Genomic DNA, 21,800 nt, shown 5'->3' with positions numbered 1-21,800 from the left:
CTTTTATTATAAAACTATTTCTCATCAGTTGAACTCAAATAAAGTATCTGGTCTAAAACATGTCGTCAGATTGTCAGAGTGTGTTTCAGCTGCAGTTTGTGGCCGTGAGCTGACTACCCAGAATGCACTGCGTCTCCTCAGACTGTCGGATCATTTCTGTAAACTAATCAGTGAATTAATTTCTGACATGTTCAGATAATAACAATAATTATAAAACTTTACAACTAATGAGAAACTAAGAAAATGAAAGAACAAAACTTGTCTGAATAAAAACTGAAGGAAACGTCTCAAAGATGGTTTCTGCAAATTTGTGATTTTTCAGTTTTAAGTCGTCGTTCAACGAGTTTAAAAACTATATAAATATATAACATATAAATATTAAAGGAGGTGGTCTCTGGGTGTTGAGTCCACTGAGCCTCACAAACTGTATTAATGATGATAAACTGTTTAACTGCCGTTCTGAAGTTTGTCCAAAGGGTGTTTCTGTACCAAACTGTCAGAGATGGCGGACACGCTCGTGCTGCTCAGATCAGTTTTATTTATATTACTGATTATTGAATATAGATTATCCCTCCGTGCTGTGACTCAACATCAATGCTGAAATGTCTGAATTTATTTTCTTTGCTCGTCTGAACTTGTTTCTGAAGGTTGTTCCTCTAACGGTCCTGCAGCGAGCTGAAGTCTGGTGACAGCTGAGTCGTCTCCGTCGTCACAGTCACTTTAATATTCAATCGTGACTTTGGAAATAAACTCTTGCTGTTAGTTCCTCAACTTAAAATCCAAACTCCTGTGACTCGCAGCACGTCTGCACTGAGACGATGCTTGTGTTTAACGAGGTGGACGGATGACGTCCTCACCTCCATCGCCTCTTTCTAATCATGCTAACATGCTAACAGGAACACTGACACGATGAACACTTCCTCCACCGTCTGTCAGAGCGGGTCGACACCAGCTAACATTCAGGGTTAGCGGCTAGCTTTAGCAGACTGCAGTAATGTGAGGCCTGTTAGCTTCTCACATCAAACATTTAGCTCGCTGTGACACAATATTAGTGCTAACAGTTAAAAAAATTAAAACTGGATGTCTTAAAGATGTTTACATCAGCGTCAGGGATGAAAACCATACAGCCAATCAAAACGTGGCCAGCATCCAGAGTGACCAATCAAGAGACAACACACAACAATGAAGAGGTGGCAGACATGTTTTATTTAAATCATCAGAGCCTTTCTGTGTAGGAGAGCAGGTGGTCGGATGAAGACAAACACTCCGAACTCCAGCACATTATATTAAACATGGAGTCGACCGGTCTCCTCTGCTGCAGCGTCGGGTCAGCTTCCGGTTCTGCCGGTCTGGTGTACAAGCTTTGATTTAATGCAAACGGACTGGTGGACAGAGCTAGCAGCGTGTGGCTAACTGTGGCTAACTGTTATAAGACACATGAACACCTTCAGTTTGAAGCCACTTTGATTAAAGTTACAGCATTACATGGCTCATATTCACTTCCTGTATTGGTTTCAAATTAAAAGCCCTCTACAGTTTCAGTTGACAGAAACCCTTTATTTAACACAACTTTTATTGTGAAACATTTCCAGGAAGTTGTTGTTAGAACCTCACAAGTTAATCTCAAGTCACTTATTTAATATTTCTACGCTCTTCGCTCAAACAGGAAGTTGTTCTGGATGCTTGATGACACTTCAGAGTAAAAGACGTCTCATTTCCTTGTTTCTCCTCGCGGGGTTTCCTCGTGTCTCTCTGCGTCCTCAGTGGGAGGAGCTACAGCACAAGGAAAAGATGCAAGCGAGGGAAATGTGGATGCAATACAACAGAATTGGGATGCACCCCGGGTCTTGAAAGGTTCTATAAACACTTGGAATGCAGCCGCTGTCATCTTTTTTCACGTTGCGGTCAGCTGAAGTTTTATTTTATAATTCTGATGTAAAGTTCAGTCGACGTCTCTGTGAACGTGTCTCAGTCTGAACCACACCGCTCAAACAGTAGTCACATTATTATGCCTGTTTTAAATGATATGAAGTGAAGCTGTGAGTCAGGTGTTCACTCTGAGGCCTCCTGTCATCATATGAACCTTTAACCACAGCAGCACTCAAACGTCTCCGCTGCTTCAGACTCCAGCTGAGTGTTTCATGAACATTTTCACTCCAGCTGTAGATTTTTTTCTTTACTTTCAAGATAATCTGTGTTGAACTGTGTTAAAGTGGTGAAGGGTTCTGTCCTGTCAGCTGTAGAGGAACCCATCTGTCACACAGTTCACGTATCTGATAAAACAACTAAAAACAAGTTGAGAGTTTAGATTCAAAGATGAACTTGTGACTCAGGCAGAAGATTTTCACAGTTCAATATTTCAGCACTTTAAATTCTGTCGTGTTTAAATGTATTCAGCTTCTCATCAGGTCCAAATCTTTGAGGACATTGTTCTCCTCGACACAGGACATGATGTGAACCGCCGGATCAGAACTCACCTGCTGTTCATCTTATTGAACACACTTCACTCTGCTGAGGATTAAACACACGTGTGGTTTCTGACCAGTAACTTCTTATTGAATCCTTTTCCACAGACGCTGCATTTATAGAGTTTCTCTCCGGTGTGGATGGTCATGTGCTCCGTCAGATGAACGTTCTGTTTAAAACTTTTGCTGCAGACTGAGCAGCTGAACGGTTTCTCTCCTGTGTGAATCCTCATGTGTGTCTTCAGATTTCCCTTCAGGCTGAACTTTTTTCCACACTCAGTGCAGCTGAACGCTTCCTTGTTAGGAACCTTCTTCTCAGTGTGTCGCAGCTGTGAGGACTCACCGACACACTTGTGGGTTTTGAGCTGCGTGTACCAAGTGAACCTTTTGTCACAAGCGCTGCAGCTGAAGCGTTTCTCCTCCGTGTGGACGGACATGTGCAGCGTCATGCGTCTTTTATGAGCAAACCTTTTGTCGCAGAACGGGCAGCTGAACGGTTTCTCTCCTGTGTGGATTCTCTCGTGAAGCTGTAACGTTCCCTTCTGGCTGAAGCTTTTGCCACAGAATGAACACTCGAACGGTTTCTCTCCTGTGTGAATCCTCATGTGGGCCAAAATGTTTCCGCTGCAGCTGAAACGTTTGTGACACACGGAGCAGCTGAAGGGTTTCTCTCCTGTGTGCGTCCTCATGTGGCTCATCAGATGATCCCGGCGGCAGAAAGTTCTGCCACAGTCGGAGCAGCTGAAGGTCTCTTTGTCAGGATTACATCTCATATCGCTCACAGAGATTTCATCGGTGTTCAGAGCGTTGTCACCTGACTCAAGTTCCCTGCTGTCCTTCCACCTATCGTCTCTGTCTTCAGTCTCTGGTTCTGAAGGTTTATCATCAGTAACTGGTTGTAGATGTCGATCTGGTTCTGACTTCCTGGCTGGTTCTGGTCCTATGTGAATGTTCCCGTCGATCGCGTTACCGACGTTGGATTTCTTTTTCTTCCCTGTGTGGATCCTCATGTGTCTGCTGACGTCTCCGCTGTACCTGAAGTGTTTGTGACAGATGGAGCAGCTGAAGGGTTTCTCTCCTGTGTGAAGCCTCATGTGACTGATGGAGTTTCCCTTCTGAGAAAATCTCTTCCCACAGAAGGAGCAGCTGAACGGTTTCTCTCCTGTGTGGATTCTCATGTGTGCGTTCAGATGCGGCTTGCGTCCAAATCTTTGACCACATTCAGAGCAGCTGAACGATCTCTCCACGCTCAGATCACCAACACTCACTTCATTATTGACCACAGAGTTGGAACCTGCCTGAGGCTCTCTGGTCTCCTCCCAGTCACCATCACTGACTTCAGTCTCAGAAGAGTCGTCAGTCTCAGGATCTGGATCAGAGGTCCTGGCTGGTTCTGGTCCTCCACAGTCCTCTCCATCAGCTTCTGTCTCCGTCTGTGAGGACTGAGGTTTCTCTTCATCATCGTCTTCACTCTTCACAGGGACAGGAGTGAAGGTGAAACTGGTGACGTCGTCCTCCTCCTGATTGGTCCAGAGTTCCTCCTGTTCCTCTTTAATGCGTGGGGGTTCTGGTTCCTCCTGGTCCAGACTGGAGCTCCACTCCTGCTGCTCTTCTTCACCAACAATCACTTTTCGGACATCTGAAGGTAAAGCTGAAACACAGACAGACGTGTTAATGTCAGAACTTCTGATCCGCTGCTGAACTTTGTTTTTTTTTAATCACATTCTCACAACTGGCTTCCGACTCGTACGATGCACGAGTCCAAATTTATGGATAAAAGATTCATGTTTTTATGAAACTTAATATTCAGCTTTATATTTTGGTGTGGTCAGCACAGGAGAACTATTGACCCGGACTGGGGATATTGTCAGGCAGTGAAAAGACTTTGAAGACTCGTTAAACCGACTAACACGTCCTCTGAGGAGGAGAAGAAGAAGACCTGCTCTGAGACGTTGAGGTTCTGGACATCATCGGGTCGTCTCTCAGCTGACTCACCTCTTCGGTGCTGCTTCGGAGTCAGAGACAGAACCACTTCCAACTGGACGGAATCTCTTATGTTAACCTGCCGCTGCGACCCGGCCACTGATAGGTGGAACAAAGTGGATGAAAAATGACCTGCTCGAAATTATTGTTTTGCATTTTACTCAAGATGTAAAAAGACTAAAATAAACTGACGGTTAATATACGAGAAATAATCAAGATGCTGAAAAATCGATTCAAAATTATTCTAAAATACTTTAAAACTCAAATTCATTAAAAAAGCACAAAAACGCAAAACTAGAAAATCATGGAAACAATTTACAGGCACAGAATGGACACCTAAAAAAACAAACAAGCCAGTGAAGCGTCTGATTGGTGTTAAAAGCAGGACTCAGCCTGGATGGCCCGCCCACGGACAGCTGATTGACAGCTATACCGCTCAGCAGGACAGAACCGCTCAGCAGGACAGAACCTCTCAGCAGGACAGAACCGCTCAGCAGGACAGAACCTCTCAGCAGGACAGAACCGCTCAGCAGGACAGAACCTCTCAGCAGGACAGAACCGCTCAGCAGGACAGAACCTCTCAGGTGCTTCACTGTGATGTAAATGACATGTTTGTTAACCTGCTGATGTCAGCAGCTGTCTGTGAACACACCGTCTGTTTGAACTGATCCAACCATTGAACCAGTAACACAACATCACCAGACTCCCTTAACAAATGTGTCAGTTTAGTGAGTCGTTGAGTTGGAGACACTTTATAAACTGTGTGAAACTCTGTCTCTGACTGATTCTGACTTATTTGTTCCTTCTTGTAAATTCGGCAAATGTTCTACATGAACTTCTTTCTGTCTTTGAGTAGAAACATGGAGTCTGTTTGTCCCAGTGATGGACGGGTTTGTTTCATACAGAGCAGGAAGTGACATCACAGGTGGTCACTCAGGTTAATGTAGCTGTGAACTGAGAGCTGAACCCTGTAATCAGATTACTCAGGATGGATAGTGATACTGGGTCTGACTCCACCTGTCAATCAGTGTGATTTCTGCTCAGCTGATTATTTCAGGCGTTGGACGACAGCTCATATTCAGATCCCACTAGTATTAACTTATATTAGTTGTTTACTGTTAAATGTAACTTATTACTGTAACTTCTTTACTTTCATTCTTTAACTTATGTATTCCTCAGTTTTTGGAGAGACGACGACGTGGATTTATTTTAATTGATAATTAGCTGCTCCTCGTGACCACTGATCGATAAAAAACTATTTGTTTCTTGTGCCTGAGAGGATTCATCTGACCCATAATGCATCAGTAAAGTGACACCTGTGCGGTGTGTCCAGGATGACCTGATCAGACGGCTCCTCTCTCTCTCACATCAGGTAAAGTTTCCTCACACCTGGCTGCTTGTTTCTCTCGACAGATCTGGCAACCCTCGCTCCAAACAGGCCTCCCGTCCGCCCCTCAGCTGTCTGCAGCCTGAAGACACTCTGTCGGAACCGGAAGTCTTTTCAGCTCTTTAAGTTTCTCTAATGAAGTCAGAGACCGGACTGAGATCAGGATGTTCGGGAGACGTGAAGCCTCCTGTGTTGGCTCACATGAGCTAGCTGCTGCGGCTAACAGGCTGCGTGTGAACGGCTGTGCTAACGTTAGCTTAGCACCATTAGCAGAGCGGGAGACAGCAGAACCGGAACCAACCTTCAGCTCGAGGCTTCGCTTCAGCTTTTATCTGGACGTGCAGCAGTTTGAGCTCCGAGTCCATCTCTGATCGATTACAGGTGAAAATATCGATCAACGGCAGCTTCGACCCACTGAACGCTCGCGATGGTACGGCAGGTAGACGTCAACACTTCCGGGGCCGTGTTTCAAAATAAAATCATCTCCAAGCACCACCGCAGGTTTAAAGTTCAGCTGTGACCTCACATCAGCTGTTCATTACACATCCAACGTGTGTGTGTGTGTGTGTGTGTGTGTGTGTGTGTGTGTGTGTGTGTTGAATTAGTAAGTAACTAGAGTTGTCAGACAAATGTAAAGTAAAATTAGAGTGTTTGTCGCTGAGATGTAATCAGGCAGGTTACTGTCAAAATGTAATATATTACATATTACTAGTTACCTTCACTTTAAAGTAATACATTACGATACAATATTACTGTCTGTGTAGAGTAATATATTACTTATTACACTACTTTTTAGTTACTTTCAACAACACGGCCACATAAGCTGTATAGAACAAAGAAACAGCCTCGATGTGTTGAAGTACACGATGGTCTTGGACTCAGTGACGAGCAGACAGAGGATCACAGTCTGATATTTTATGAGACAGGAATGAATATTTGTGATTGTAGGCTCAGTCATATGAAACACAACAGAACTATAGCTTCTATAAGGTAGCCTATAATGACATGACAAGACAAACAGAACAAGGACTGCATGGTGTGACTCAAGAATGTAAGTTAAAGTGCAGGATCAGGATTCATCATGAGGCTCAGTTCAGTCACACAAACACACAGAGCCTTTATTAATATGGTCGTGTTGGTGTGGATGGGCTCTTAAAACAACAACAATAATATTAATGACAACATGTTCCAGACTAAAATTCTGAACACATTGAATTATTTTTTCTAAAAACAATCATTACTCTTATTAGTCTTATTTTGAAGGCATGAGGATGTGGCGGAAGTTGTGTCTTTGTTTCCGGGTCAGCTCTTTCCGGCCGGACACAGTTAGCATGTGTGCTAACGTGCTACAGCCGGTGAGCTGAGCTGGTGTGTCCGGATCATCGTCCTGTTCGCAGCCTGTTGTCCTCTGCGACTCTTCGCTCTGTACGAAATGTTCATCTCACTTCAGTTTAATAAAGATTGATTCAAACGGAGGCTCGAGACGATTTGATTGGACGTTTGGAGACAACAACAACAACAACAACAACACCGGGACATGGAGAGCAGATGTGTCCGGCAGGAAGTTCTGGACGTGTTTTAAAGGCTGAGATAAAGCTGCAGAGAGAAGGTGGGTCCGGTTCTGCTGCTGGGAACATGTTCACTGCTCTGCTGCTGCTACAGGACGTTTTATGCTAAGCTAACGTTAGCTAAACCATCCACACTCTGCCTGTTAGCCGCAGCTAGCTCCTGCTAAAAGTTTCATGTAGTTCTTTGTTACTGATCAGCCTCCGGACTGTCAGCCCCACAGGCCCAGACAGGCCCAGACAGGACACAAGAACCAGAGAGGAAGTTCTGCGACTGGAGCTGACACGCACGCACGCACACACGCACGCACAGATACACACACGTCACAGTGGTGGAGGTGTACGTGCAGGTCGGTGCTGGTGTGTGACCCTGCTGATCGACTGACCGTTCTAAACTTCGATAGAAAACTAGTATACAATAACCAGTACCGGTAGAGTGTATACCTCCACCAAGGCCCAGCAGTCCCTTTAATTCCATCATTCCTGATCCAATATCAAATCAAACACGTTTAAATCTCACTCACAGACACAAGCCACAAAAATCTGCCTGATTTATTTCTTCCAGCTCGTTATTGCTCCCTGAGAAGTTAACACAAATGTGGAAGAACGTCTGATTATGTATCCGTCTTTTCTTTTGGATCAGCACCAAAAGTTAATAAGGTCTATTCTGGGCTGACATCGTCTATCCAAGTCTAGTGAAAATCTGTTCAGTAGTTTTTGTGTAATCCTGCTGACAAACAGACTCAGGTGAGAACATCACCTCCTCGGTGGAGGTAATAAAACTTGATCGCTCTTTCAATCCCCCAAAAAATAAAATGGTCCGATTATTTTGTTCGGTCGGGCTGATTCACATCTGTTAACATCTGTGCACTGATGGGTTGAACATCTTGTTGTTTTTATAGTAGATCTACACAGTTTGGTCCAAATCACTTTGGACAGTCTGTGGGGACAGTCTGTGGGGACAGTCTGGAGGGACAGTGTGTGTGGGGACAGTTTGGAGGGACAGTCTGTGGGGACAGTCTGGAGGGACAGTCTGTGGGGACAGTCTGGAGGGACAGTTTGGAGGGACAGTCTGTGGGGACAGTTTGGAGGGACAGTCTGTGGGGACAGTCTGTGGGGACAGTCTGGAGGGACAGTGTGTGGGGACAGTCTGGAGGGACAGTTTGGAGGGACAGTCTGTGGGGACAGTTTGGAGGGACAGTCTGTGGGGACAGTCTGGAGGGACAGTCTGGAGGGACAGTGTGTGGGGACAGTCTGGAGGGACAGTGTGTGGGGACAGTCTGGAGGGACAGTGTGTGTGGGGACAGTCTGGAGGGACAGTGTGTGGGGACAGTCTGGAGGGACAGTGTGTGTGGGGACAGTCTGGAGGGACAGTGTGTGGGGACAGTCTGGAGGGACAGTGTGTGGGGACAGTTTGGAGGGACAGTGTGTGGGGACAGTCTGGAGGGACAGTCTGGAGGGACAGTCTGTGGGGACAATCCTTCGGCTTCAGCTGCTGTTTAAAGCAACTTGTTGACGTATGAACAGTAAAAACAGATAAAAATCTTCTTGTCGTTTGTTTGTTTGTTTGTTGTTTGCACGTCCAACAATCATCGTGGACTCAGAAGTCTTTCAGAACATTAAAATGTTTCTGTGTCTCTGTGATTGAATATTGTTGCTCGTCCTTCTGTATTTAAATTGTCTCTTTGGTCTGAACTCATAATGTGACGTTGAGTCTTCATAGAAAACAGTTCAGGGTTTCATTTCTTTGATTCTTTTGAGAAGTTTTGAGTAAAATAATCTAATTGTGTTTTTGAGGCCTCGGTTTCTAACTTTGTTCTGTTTGTGAAGAAACATCAGCATCACTGAGGCGAGACAGTCACTGAGTTATACATCATATTCAGTTTGTACGTAGTAACTGAAGATATCATGAGTGTGAATTATCGTAATTGTATATTTTGTTTTTTAAGGTGCCAAAGAAGAAGAAAGGATTCAGAATGAGGACGTTCCCTCAAGAAGCAGCTAAGACCGACACCAGAGGTAGTTCACCGTCTTCAACACCAAGTTTAGTGTTTATATACCACAGCTGTAACACCCGATCAGCCCGATCAACCTGATTAACCCGATCAGCCCGATCAACCTGATCAATCTGATCAACCTGATTAACCCGATCAACCTGATCAACCCGATCAACCCGATCAATCTGATCAATCTGATCAATCTGATCAACCTGATCAACCCGATCAGCCCGATCAATCTGATCAACCTGATTAACCCGATCAACCTGATTAACCCGATCAATCAGGAACACACAGGAACACAGGAACACGCAGGAACGCAGGAACACGCAGGAACACGCAGGAACACAGGAACACACAGGAACACGCAGGAACACAGGAACACGCAGGAACGCAGGAACACACAGGAACACACAGGAACACGCAGGAACGCAGGAACACAGGAACACAGGAACACGCAGGAACACACAGGAACACACAGGAACACAGGAACACACAGGAACACAGGAACACGCAGGAACACAGGAACGCGCAGGAACACGCAGGAACACGCAGGAACACAGGAACACGCAGGAACACAGGAACACACAGGAACAAGCAGGAACAAGCAGGAACACGCAGGAACACGCAGGAACACAGGAACATGCAGGAACATGCAGGAACAAGCAGGAACACAGGAACACGCAGGAACACGCAGGAACACAGGAACACGCAGGAACACCCAGGAACACCCAGGAACACGCAGGAACACCCAGGAGAACGCAGGAACACCCAGGAACACGCAGGAACACAGGACCACACAGGAACAAGCAGGAACACGCAGGAACACAGGAACACAGGAACACGCAGGAACACGCAGGAACACAGGAACACGCAGGAACACCCAGGAACACGCAGGAACACGCAGGAACACGCAGGAACACAGGAACACGCAGGAACACCCAGGAACACGCAGGAACACCCAGGAGAACGCAGGAACACCCAGGAACACGCAGGAACACAGGACCACACAGGAACAAGCAGGAACACACAGGAACACGCAGGAACACAGGAACACGCAGGAACACAGGAACACACAGGAACAAGCAGGAACAAGCAGGAACACGCAGGAACACGCAGGAACACAGGAACATGCAGGAACACGCAGGAACAAGCAGGAACACGCAGGAACACGCAGGAACACAGGAACACGCAGGAACACGCAGGAACACGCAGGAACACAGGAACACACAGGAACAGGCAGGAACACATGAACACGCAGGAACACAGGAACACACAGGAACACGCAGGAACACACAGGAACACGCAGGAACACGCAGGAACTCACAGGAACACAGGAACACGCAGGAACATTCGTTCCCCGACCTTTGGATTTACAAAGGTCGGGGAACACAGCTGCTGCTCCGGTGGGTCCACAGTGTCTGGAGCAAACTGAGCATTATTTATTGACATTTATTGATCAGAGTGATCAATAATCAGTCAGGATCAGCAGGCGGAGCTCTAGTACCAGCTGATTTATGTCTGTCCCTCTGTCTCTATCCTTGACTGTCCCTGTCGACTCGCCTCTCTGTTTGTGGACGGTACAATGGAGGAAAATGGAGTTCGGACCGCAGATCTACAAAAAGCAGCTGGCTAAAAAACCAAACGGACTTGTTCTGTCTGAGCGATCACTTGATGCATCTCAGTTCTGGACCTTCACACTCATGGACTCATTTCACAGCACGTCGCTCTCTGACTCAGAGCAGAAAGCACAAAACTCTCCTCTTCAGTCACGCTGCAGGCGTCACTGCGTTAACAGGCTGGACAGGATCGATGAGCAGCGCAGAGCCACTGAGAAGATCTGATCAACGAGATTACTGAGATTAAACTGGATCCAATGTTTTCAGTTTGTTTTGAAACAGTTTCAGGAGTTTTATCATTTGACACCTTCAGACAGTCGACCGGCACAGTTCAGAGTTTTCTATAATGTGTGTTTGTGTTTGTGTTTCCTGCAGACGTCCAGCAGCTGTCGGTGAGTGAAGAAGAGGTTCCCCCTGAGCAGCAGGAGTGCAGCTCCAGTCTGGACCAGGAGGAACCAGAACCCCCACACATTAAAGAGGAACCGGAGGAACTCTGGACCAATCAGGAGGATGATGATGTCCCCCAAATGTCCAGATTTCAGGATCTTAAAGATTTATTCAGACAGCGACTGCTCACTGCGGCTCGAGAAGATCTGATTGGACATTTTGAGACGACAGTCTGTGGATATGAAAAGGAGATCCACCGGCAGCAGAAACTGCTGGATGTGGTTTTAAAGCCTGAAATAAAGCTGCGAAGAGCAGGTTGGTTTCCTTTCTACTGCTGGACACATGCTTACTGCTCTGCTCATGTTGCTGGGAGCTGATGCTAAGCTAATATTAGCTAAACCATCCGGGTACTAATGAGGACTTCACCTCGATTAATCAAACTATTATGTTTTATTGCTCAATTAATGTAACAATGAATTTACCCAAAATATCATTTTGAACTTAAATCATCAACAAACAAATATGACAAAGTGCACTGAGGGCAACAACAAGTAGCTCAGTCTGGTAATCTGTGTAATCCTGACATATATTTTGGTGAACAAAAAGTAAACAGGACTTCAATCACATCAGCTGTCAATCAGCAGGACGTGTTGTTTCTCCTGGATAAGTGCGACATTTTATCTGTGAAGCGTTAGTTAGTCCAGTCTTGTGTTCCAGTTTAAAACACAGTCATGATGCTCATGCTGGTTGTTTACTGTGATTTTTAACTCGTCCATGAGGACAAACGATCACCAGCAGGACCAACGTGTAGGAATTAAATAGCTTTACATTCAGAAATCAATGTACGGATGAGAACACATCAGTATGTGAGAGAAGAGTGTTCAGGGTTCAGGTCAGGAAGTCATGTGAGGGGCAGTTCTCTTCACCTGAGGTGTTAACAGGAAGACACTTATTGTCCAATAAAACACCAGAGGGTCACTGCCTCGGGGAAGACATGAGTAACAACTATCATAACGTATGTTACCTCCGTTCTGTTTTATATAAGTCAAGACAATCTGGAGGACGGCAGAGAGCAGTGTGGGTCTTCTCTCCATGCTGCATGTTTGTAAATCTTCAGAGACTTAGCAACATGCTAGTAGCACAACAACATAGCAGCTTCGTCTTTCAGCAAAATGATCTGTGGGGTTCCCAACAGGTCACACACACAGACCATGGTGTGACACTGCCACATCCAATGTGAATCCAGCCGCCCGGGGATGTTTCCGCTTCAAGTGCTCCATCGTGGTGGTAGTTCTTCTTACATCCTCCGCGTCCGCGCACGTTGTGTAAATCGACATATTTACCTAAACGTAAACGGTTACATCGATGCGTCGCACCAGCCCTGGTACTGATTATTCTTTGTATGAGGCTCTTTGACTCAGAAAGTTTTGATGATCAATTTATTGATTTTCTAGAAAAGAAATGCGTAAAACATGAGCTGGTTCCAGCTCCTCAGCTCTGAGGGTTTCAGATCAACGTAAATTGAATATTTTGGCTTTATAACCGAAGATTTAAAAAGTCTGTTGTTCTGAAAAGTTTTGCCTTTTCTCACCGAACATGTTTCTGATTTTTATAAAAGAGATTCAGATTCAGTATAGTAACCGACTTTATCAGCACACCTGAGTGTACGAGAGGTGATTGGTGAGTTCACAGGTGGAGGAGAAGCTCAGTGATAATGATGCTCTCGCTGCTGTGGATCCTTCTGGAGGTCCAAGACGCCAACTTCTGCACAGAAGGGATTGGTATGCTCTACGATCGCTGTGTGTAAATGTAGGCAGAGATTATGTTGAAGAATAAATGTTCTAATTTATCAGTTGTCTTCGTTTATTCACCGTCTTCTGTGGTGTTCAGGTCAAAGTGTGTCCACGTGATGGACAGGACTTCTTGTTGGATGCAGTAGTTTCAGGGACAGAGAAGCTCCAGGCTGGTTGTAGTTGTGGTTTAAGAGGTGACAGCTGCTGCCTCAGTGTGAAGCCTCTGATACTCGTCTGTTGCCTGATGTTAAAATAATTAAATTTGTTCATCTCTTGTGTGTCTGATCCGATATATCTTTATACTGTGATGTCATGCTGCAGTGCATTTCATAGGAATTAAAGTGAAAAGCTGTTTATGGTCATCCAGCAAATTATGACCTGAAGCTAATCATGTAAAAATGTAATATCACCATGTCGAGCTCGTCTTTAACATGAACTCAGAGTTTTCTATAATGTGTGTTTGTGTTTGTGTTTCCTGCAGACGTCCAGCAGCTGTCGGTGAGTAAAGAAGAGGTTCCCCCTGAGCAGCAGGAGTGCAGCTCCAGTCTGGACCAGGAGGAACCAGAACCCCCACACATTAAAGAGGAACAGGAGGAACTCTGGACCAATCAGGAGGAGGATGATGTCCCCCAAATGTCCAGATTTCAGGATCTTAAAGATTTATTCAGACAGCGACTGCTCACTGCGGCTCGAGAAGATCTGATTGGACATTTTGAGACGACAGTCTGTGGATATGAAAAGGAGATCCACCGGCAGCAGAAACTGCTGGATGTGGTTTTAAAGCCTGAAATAAAGCTGCGAAGAGCAGGTTGGTTTCCTTTCTGCTGCTGGACACATGCTTACTGCTCTGCTCATGTTGCAGGGAGCTGATGCTAAGCTAATGTTAGCTAAACCATTCATACTCTGCGAGAAGCAGTTTGCTCAGTTTCTTTTTGTTCTGTGGACTGCGTGTTGTGTATCGATCATTCTTTGTTTGAGGCCTTTTTGACGGTGAGACATTATTGTAGAAGTCGTCCTTCATGTGTCTCAGCATGTAAAACTTTGGACTGAAACATCATCATCAGTCCATTTTGTAGGAACACAAGCTAAGAGCTGTTTGTTTGTCCAGCAAATGATTTGCTGTTGGAAGATAAAAATCCAACATCACTCCAACGTGTATTCATGGTTTTCTTTAATGTCTGTTTGTCTGTCTGTGTTCTCTGCAGACGTCCAGCAGCTGTCAGTGAGTAAAGAAGAGGTTCCCCCTGAGCAGCAGGAGTGGAGCTCCAGTCTGGACCAGGAGGAACCAGAACCCCCACACATTAAAGAGGAACAGGAGGAACTCTGGACCAACCAGGAGGAGGATGACGTCACCAGGTTTACCTTCACTCCTGTCCCTGTGAAGAGTGAAGACGATGATGAAGAGAAACCTCAGTCCTCACAGATGGAGACAGAAGCTGATGGAGAGGACTGTGGAGGACCAGAACCAGCCAGGACCTCTGATCCAGATCCTGAGACTGACGACTCTTCTGAGACTGAAGTCAGTGATGATGATGGAAACATTAAGGAAGCTCATTTAGGTTTAAACTCTCTGAAAAATCCTCAAAATGATTGTGATGAGAAGTCACGCTGCTCTGAATGTGGGAAAGTGTTTAATAAACAGTCACATCTGAAGAGACACATGAGGATTCACACAGGAGAGAAACCCTTCAGCTGTTCATATTGTGGCAGAAGATTTGTGCAGAAGGAACATCTGCAGAAACATGTGAAATGCCACACAGGAGAAAAACCTCACAGCTGTTCAGTGTGTAGTAAAAGTTTTTCTCAGTCTGAACATCTGCAGCTACACATGAGAACTCACACCGGAGAGAAACGATACGCCTGCACAGTCTGTGACCAAAGATTCATTTGGCCTAATCAACTGAAAAGACACAAGTGTGTTGTTGAGTCCTCACAGCTTCTTCAGAGTCGTACTGAACAGATGGAGACAGAAGCTGGTGGAGAGGACTGTGGAGGACCAGAACCAGCCAGGAACTCGGATCCAGATCAATGTTTACAACCTGAGGCTAAAGACGGGACTGAAGTCTGTAATGATGTCAGAAGGAGCACAGAAGCTCATTTAGGTCCAAACTTGATGAAAATGAACGGGTTTGATTCTTGTGAGAAACCATTCAGCTGCTCTGTCTGCAGGACAGGATTCAACCAGATCTCACGTCTGAACAGACACATGAGGACTCACACAGGAGAGAAGCTGCTGAGCTGCAGAGTCTGTGGACAAACATTCATTCAGCCTCATCAGCTCAAATCACACAAGTGTGTCGGTGAGTCTTCACAGCTTCATCAAAGACAAACTGAGACAGAAGCTGATGGAGAGGACTGTGGAGGGCCAGAACCTGCCAGGAACTCGGATCCAGATCAGTGTTTACAACCTGAGTCTGACAACAGGACTGAAGACTTTTCTGAGTCTGATAGTGAGGACGAAGATAAAGACTGGAAGGATCCTGAGAGGAAACGTTGTCGCTGCTCTGTGTGTGGTAAAACATTTCAACACCGCGGAAATCTTAATACACATTTGAGAACTCACACAGGAGTGAAACCATTCAGATGTTCTGTGTGCAGCAAAACCTTTTCTCAAAAATCGGGTCTGGACTACCATCTGAGAATTCACACAGGAGAGAAACCGTTCAGCTGCTCAGTCTGCGGCAACTCGTACAGAAACAAAGGAACTCTGAACTATCACATGGCGAGCCACGCCGGGGTGAAACCGTTCAGCTGCAGCGACTGTGGCAAAAGATTCAGGGGGACGTCTCAGCTCAAAATTCATAAGTGTGATGATGAGTCATCACCGATCCACAGAAACCACAGACGCACAAAACCACTGACCTGTTCTGAATGTAACATAACGTTTCCTAACAACTACGTTCTGATGACACATATAAGAGCACACAAAGGCAAGCAACTTTTTACTTGCACAATTTGTGGCACAACCCGGCAGTACAGTTCCCATCTGGAGATCCACATGAGAACCCACACAGGAGAGAAACCCTACAGCTGCTCCGTCTGTGGGAAAAGGTTTTCACAAAGAGGAATCATGACGCAGCACATGGCCGTCCACTCAGGGGTGAAACCGTTCAGCTGCAGCGACTGTGGGAGAGAATTCTTTTGGCAGTTTCAGATTAAAAAACACAAGTGTCTCGCCAAGTCCTCACAGCAAAGACACGCTGGCTTCAATGGAAAGAACTGTGGAGGAGCAGAACCGGTCCGTTACTTGAACCTATACAGACGTTTAAAACCAGACACTGAGAAAGACACCAAGTTGTCTTCAGAAAGTGACGACAGTGTTGACCTTGACTTTTGGAAAGAGACCAGGCAACATCAGTCAGGTTTCACTTACTGCAGGAAAAATCTGAGAGAGAAAGTCTCTGAAAACGGAGAGAAACACGTCAGCTGCTCCGACCACAGAGCTCCAACTGAACCAAAGACCAGCGACAGTGTTCACATAGACCTCTGTAAACAGACCAGGCAGCATCCATCAGGTCTCCAGCTGAAGAACGAGGAAGTCTCTGTGAGTGATAAAGGATTTAATACTGCCAAGAAACCATCCAGCGCCTCGTTTAGCTGCTTATTTTGTGGGAAAGGATTTGCAACAGGAGGATATCTTACAAGACACATTTCCATCCACGTCGGGGAGAAAAGACTCAGTTGCATCATTTGTGAGAAAACGTTCACTTCAGAGTTGGCGCTCATCAGCCATGAATGTGTTGAAGAGGCTTCACAGCTTCATCAAAGCCAGACTGCAGAACAGCTTTCTGCTAACAAATCATTTATCTGCTCTCAGTGCGGGAAAGGATTTAGCCGTAAGCACAATCTACAGGTGCACATGAGGATTCATACCGGAGAGAAACCGTTCGGCTGCTCAGTTTGTGGTAAAGTGTTTTCCAGGAGTGAAAGTTTAAGTTTTCACATGATGTGTCACACAGGGGAGAAGCCTTTCCACTGCTCGGTCTGTAACACAGGTTTTATAGATAGTGAATCTTTAGTCAAACACATGAGAATCCACACGAGACAAACACAGTTCAGTTGTTCAGTTTGTGGGAAAGAATTTGCGTGGAGAAGATATCTGACCAAACACATGGAAGTCCACGCCAAGGAGAAGATCTACAGGTGCAGCGTTTGTGACGAAAGATTCACTATGATTTCTGAGCTTCATCACCATCAGTGTGACGGAGAATCATCACAGATTCATGACAGAGACACTGAGAACAAACAGACAGAACCTCCAGTCAGAACCTCAACTGAACAGATGGAGACAGAAGCTGATGGAGAGGACTGTGGAAGACCAGAACCAGCCAGGACCTCTGATCCAGAGCGACATTTACAATCTGAGACTGAAGACAGGACTGAAGACTCTCCTGAACCTGAGACTGATGACTGGAAGCAGACAAGAGAACCTCAGTTCAAACATAATGAAGTTCTTCAGAGAGATTCAGTCGGTACGACTGACGAGAAACTCTTCAGCTGCTCTGAGTGTGGGGACACTTTCTACAACAGCCACCTTCTGATGATCCACGTAAGAAATCATACAGAAGAGAAAGTGTTCAGTGGCTCAGTGTGTGTCAATCACTTTACTGAAAGAGGAAGTCCGAGTCAAACCTTTACAGTCCATGATGGCGTCCACAGAGGGACGAGGCAGGAGGACTCAGAGACCCCACGTATTAAAGAAGAACCACAGGAACCCTGGATCAATCAGGAGGAGGATGATATCACCAGCTTTACATTCACTCATGTCCCTGTGAAGAGTGAAGACAATGATGAAGAAGAGAAGCCTCAGTCCTCACAGCTTCAAAGACATACTCAAGAGGGCAGTGGAGGACCAGAACCAGCTCAGAACTCAGATCCAGACAGACATTTACAACCTGAGACCGATGACAGTGTTGACAGTGATTTCTGGAAGGAGACCAGAGAACGTCCGGCAGGTCTAAACTCTTTGGGAAATGATGAAATCTGTGAAAGTGTTGCAGGATGTGATTCTGATGAGAAGGCGTCAGAGTCTGCTGAACCTGAGAGTGACGACAGCGTCGACAGTGACTTTTGGAAAGACAACAAAAAACCTCTGGAAACTCGCAGGAAACCACACAGCTGCTCCGAGTGTGGGAAAAGGTTTCTCCACATTCATCATCTGAAGAACCACATGAGGTTTCATGTCAGACAGAAAGCTCCGTTCTTTTGTTCCGTCTGTGGTCAGGAGTGTCTTTACAAGTCCCACCTGAAGATCCACATGAGGACCCACACAGGAGAAAAGCCGTTCCCCTGCCCAGTCTGTGGGAAGAAATATGCACACAAGGCAAGTATGCAGTCTCACATGGCCGTCCACACTGTGAACAAACAGTACACCTGCCAGGCCTGCGACAGAAGCTTTGGTTGGTATACAGAACTGAAATACCATCAGTGTGTCGATCCGTCTGACTGCAGAGGAACCATGTAGCTGCACACAGAAATCTGAAGGATTCATGTTGTGTTGCATGAAAGGAAGCTGCAACTAACGAGTTGGGTCATTTTAAACCAGCTCACCACCACCTCCAGCTCACCATCACCTCCAGCTCACCACTACCTCCAGCTCACCATCACCTCAAGCTTACCATCACCTCCAGCTCACCACCACCTCCAGCTCACCACCACCTCCAGCTCACCACCACCTCCAGCTCACCATCACCTCCAGCTCACCATCACCTCCAGCTCACCACCACCTCCCAGCTTACCATCACCTCCAGCTCACCATCACCTCCAGCTCACCATCACCTCCAGCTCACCACTACCTCCAGCTCACCACCACCTCCCAGCTTACCATCACCTCCAGCTCACCACCACCTCCAGCTCACCACTACCTCCAGCTCACCACCACCTCCCAGCTTACCATCACCTCCAGCTCACCATCACCTCCAGCTCACCACCACCTCCCAGCTCACCACCACCTCCAGCTCACCACCACCTCCCAGCTCACCACCACCTCCCAGCTCACCACCACCTCCCAGCTTACCATCACCTCCAGCTGACCACCACCTCCCAGCTCATCATCACCTCCCAGCTCATCATCACCTCCAGCTCACCACCACCTCCCAGCTCATCATCACCTCCAGCTCACCACCACCTCCCAGCTCACCATCACCTCCAGCTCACCATCACCTCCAGCTCACGTCAGGATTATCTTGAAGAAATGAATGTTAAACCATCTGTTAGTGTTTTTAGAAGTTTGGCCCTCAGAGCTAAATTTATCATTTTTGTGGTTTGTTGGTTTTTATTCTGGACCTCATCCATGACTTCATCATCTAGTCTGCAACAAACCAATAAACTCTGTAACTTGCAAATTTCCTGAGCTCGATGAAAAACAGGCTCAACTGGTATCAGACAGAAACCTGGTGTGAGTTTTCTCAGCCTCAACATCTTTCAACAGACCCTGCAGATCAGTTACAATATGTGTTTATTTCAGTTATTGTTGGGATCTTTGATTTTCAAACATTAATATCTTCACTAGTTTCCACTTGGTTGATCCAGATGCTGATTCTGTGACTCACATCTTCTTAAATAACTTCAGAGCTGAAAAACACTGATGGAGATTTTATTTGTTCTGTTGGCTTCAAGCTTTTCTCTCCGTCTGATACCTGTTGAGCCTGTTTTTCATTGAGTTCTGGACATTTACAGTTGGTTTGTACTGGTTGGTTTTCTTGCAGACTCGATGGCTTCATGTGTTTCACAATTTTAACTGTTCTGAACTCATTTATGATTTCCACTTCTGTCACTTGAGCAGCTGATGAGGCTGAGAATCATTAAATCAACTTTGTAAAGTATCTGGAGCACAGCTGGGTCCCATGAATTTAGTTTTAGTGTTTGAATTGTTTTTTTGTTTTGTTTTTTCAAGAAAATCCAGGACATGAACTAAAACAAGTTCTGGACTGTGGGTGAGTTGGTGTGAAGTGACCCATCTTTTGGTGGAACAACAGTCCAAATCCAAAGATATTCTGTTTACTGTAATTTATGTCAGAATAAAGCAGCAAATGTTTTTGTTATTTTTGTTCCCATGACTGAAACTGTTATCTGAGTGGTTGCAGATTATTATTATTTCATTTCTTTAGACAAAGAAGTTAACTTGTTTTTGATGACAGTGAAGAGATTTTAAACCCAGACTCTTGTTCAGTCCACGTTCTGGATGTGTTTTAGATATTGATAATGTTCCTGTTGGACTCACAGCTGTGTGTTTTATCTTAAATATTGTATCATCACAGTATTTTATATGTTGTTGAATCAGAATATCCAGATGTTTTCTGCTCCTCCTGCAGATGATAATAAAAGTATAAAGTTAAACAAAGCTGTTTATAAGATTCATTATCAGACAGCAGGTCAGCTGTTGTTTAAACACCTCTGCTCCTAACAGTCTGTACAGTGGGCAGACTTCAACCAAACCCCATTCAAAAAGCAGGTGTTCTATGATACTATCTTTTTCACAGGGTAAACTGTAGTGACATCATCATTGATTAACTTTGATCTACAGACAGCACACTGTCATTTACTCAGTGACATCATTAACTCACCTGTGATCAGGTGTTCACAGGGGTTAGTTCAGAAAAAAGTTCAGACACACAGATCTCTCGTTACTCTCCTTCGTTTTTTGGGGAAGTAAAGAAAATCACAAACTAGTTTTCTATTGTTTGATGTGTAAAATGCAACACAGCAGCTTTCTTGATTTGTCACCGACAGTTTAACAGTCTGTTTTCACCCAGAAGGGTCGTTCTGTTCCGGCTTTGACAATGTGATGTCTCACCTTCTTTACACCCTCTCAGTGTGTCGTCTGTCTTTCCATTCAGCCAGTCGACCTTCACCTCCACCATCTTGAAATGAAAAGGCTGTGTGAACACACCACCACCAAAATCCACACAAGACGTGTAGGAGACGCAGCGTCACATAAACAACACGTTTTGTGTCAACATCTGTCTGAGTGACCAGCTGTGATGTGATGTCACTTCCTGCTCTGTAAGAAACAAACCCATCCATCACTGGGACAAACAGACTCCATGTTTCTACTCAAAGACAGAAAGAAGTTCATGTTGAACATTTGCTGAATTCACAAGAAGGAACAAATAAGTCAGAATCAGTCAGAGACAGAGTTTCACACAGTTTATAAAGTGTCTCCAACTCAACAACTCACTAAACTGACACATTTGTTAAGGGAGTCTGGGGACAAAGAAGTCGCCTATACTGGTTACTGTTTAGTGTATCTGTAAAATGTGACATGTTTAGCATCAATAAAATGTTTCTTCTTTCATAAATTGAGTGTAAATGGTGAAATCAGTGTAAACAGTGTGTTCAAACAGCTGCTAAATGTTGGCAGGTCAGACTTTAGCACTTTAGACACAGAAGCAGACAGGCTGGTGCAGCCATGCTGCCACAAGTATGTGGCTCCGCAGTAACACTACAGTGTACAAAACTTTATTTCAGTAAAAGTTCAGAAGGATTCAAATCAAAATGAATGCAAAAAGTAGCAAAAGTAAAACTCCATAAAAGTTTGTACGCTGTAAATAACAACAGAATCAATCATGAACAAACTGTTTACAGCAGTTTCACACAGTCATT

General features: G+C 45.3%; 2 protein-coding genes across 2 annotated transcripts; one reads left to right on the top strand and one right to left on the bottom strand.

The window, feature by feature from the left end:
• Positions 1-1,183: 1,183 nt before the first annotated feature.
• LOC141009194 (uncharacterized) lies at positions 1,184-6,249 on the bottom strand. The gene is made up of 2 exons (XM_073481661.1): positions 6,137-6,249; positions 1,184-4,116 (listed from the first exon to the last, which is right to left on the bottom strand). The coding sequence occupies exons 1-2, from the start codon at positions 6,198-6,200 to the stop codon at positions 2,519-2,521; spliced, it is 1,662 nt and encodes a 553-aa protein (XP_073337762.1). The 5' UTR covers positions 6,201-6,249; the 3' UTR covers positions 1,184-2,518.
• A 969-nt stretch (positions 6,250-7,218) lies between these two features.
• LOC141009184 (uncharacterized) lies at positions 7,219-18,704 on the top strand. Its single transcript, XM_073481644.1, has 5 exons — positions 7,219-7,444; positions 9,350-9,419; positions 11,392-11,718; positions 13,678-14,004; positions 14,402-18,704. Exons 2-5 carry the CDS (start codon positions 9,377-9,379, stop codon positions 18,658-18,660), a joined length of 4,956 nt encoding a protein of 1,651 aa, XP_073337745.1. The 5' UTR covers positions 7,219-7,444; positions 9,350-9,376; the 3' UTR covers positions 18,661-18,704.
• The last annotated feature ends 3,096 nt before the right edge of the window (positions 18,705-21,800 follow it).

This window comes from Pagrus major, chromosome 15 (genome assembly GCF_040436345.1).
Source record: "Pagrus major chromosome 15, Pma_NU_1.0".
Taxonomy (NCBI): domain Eukaryota; kingdom Metazoa; phylum Chordata; class Actinopteri; order Spariformes; family Sparidae; genus Pagrus; species Pagrus major.
Note: the sequence above shows the minus strand (reverse complement) of the source record. Positions and strands in the feature narration are given on the sequence as shown.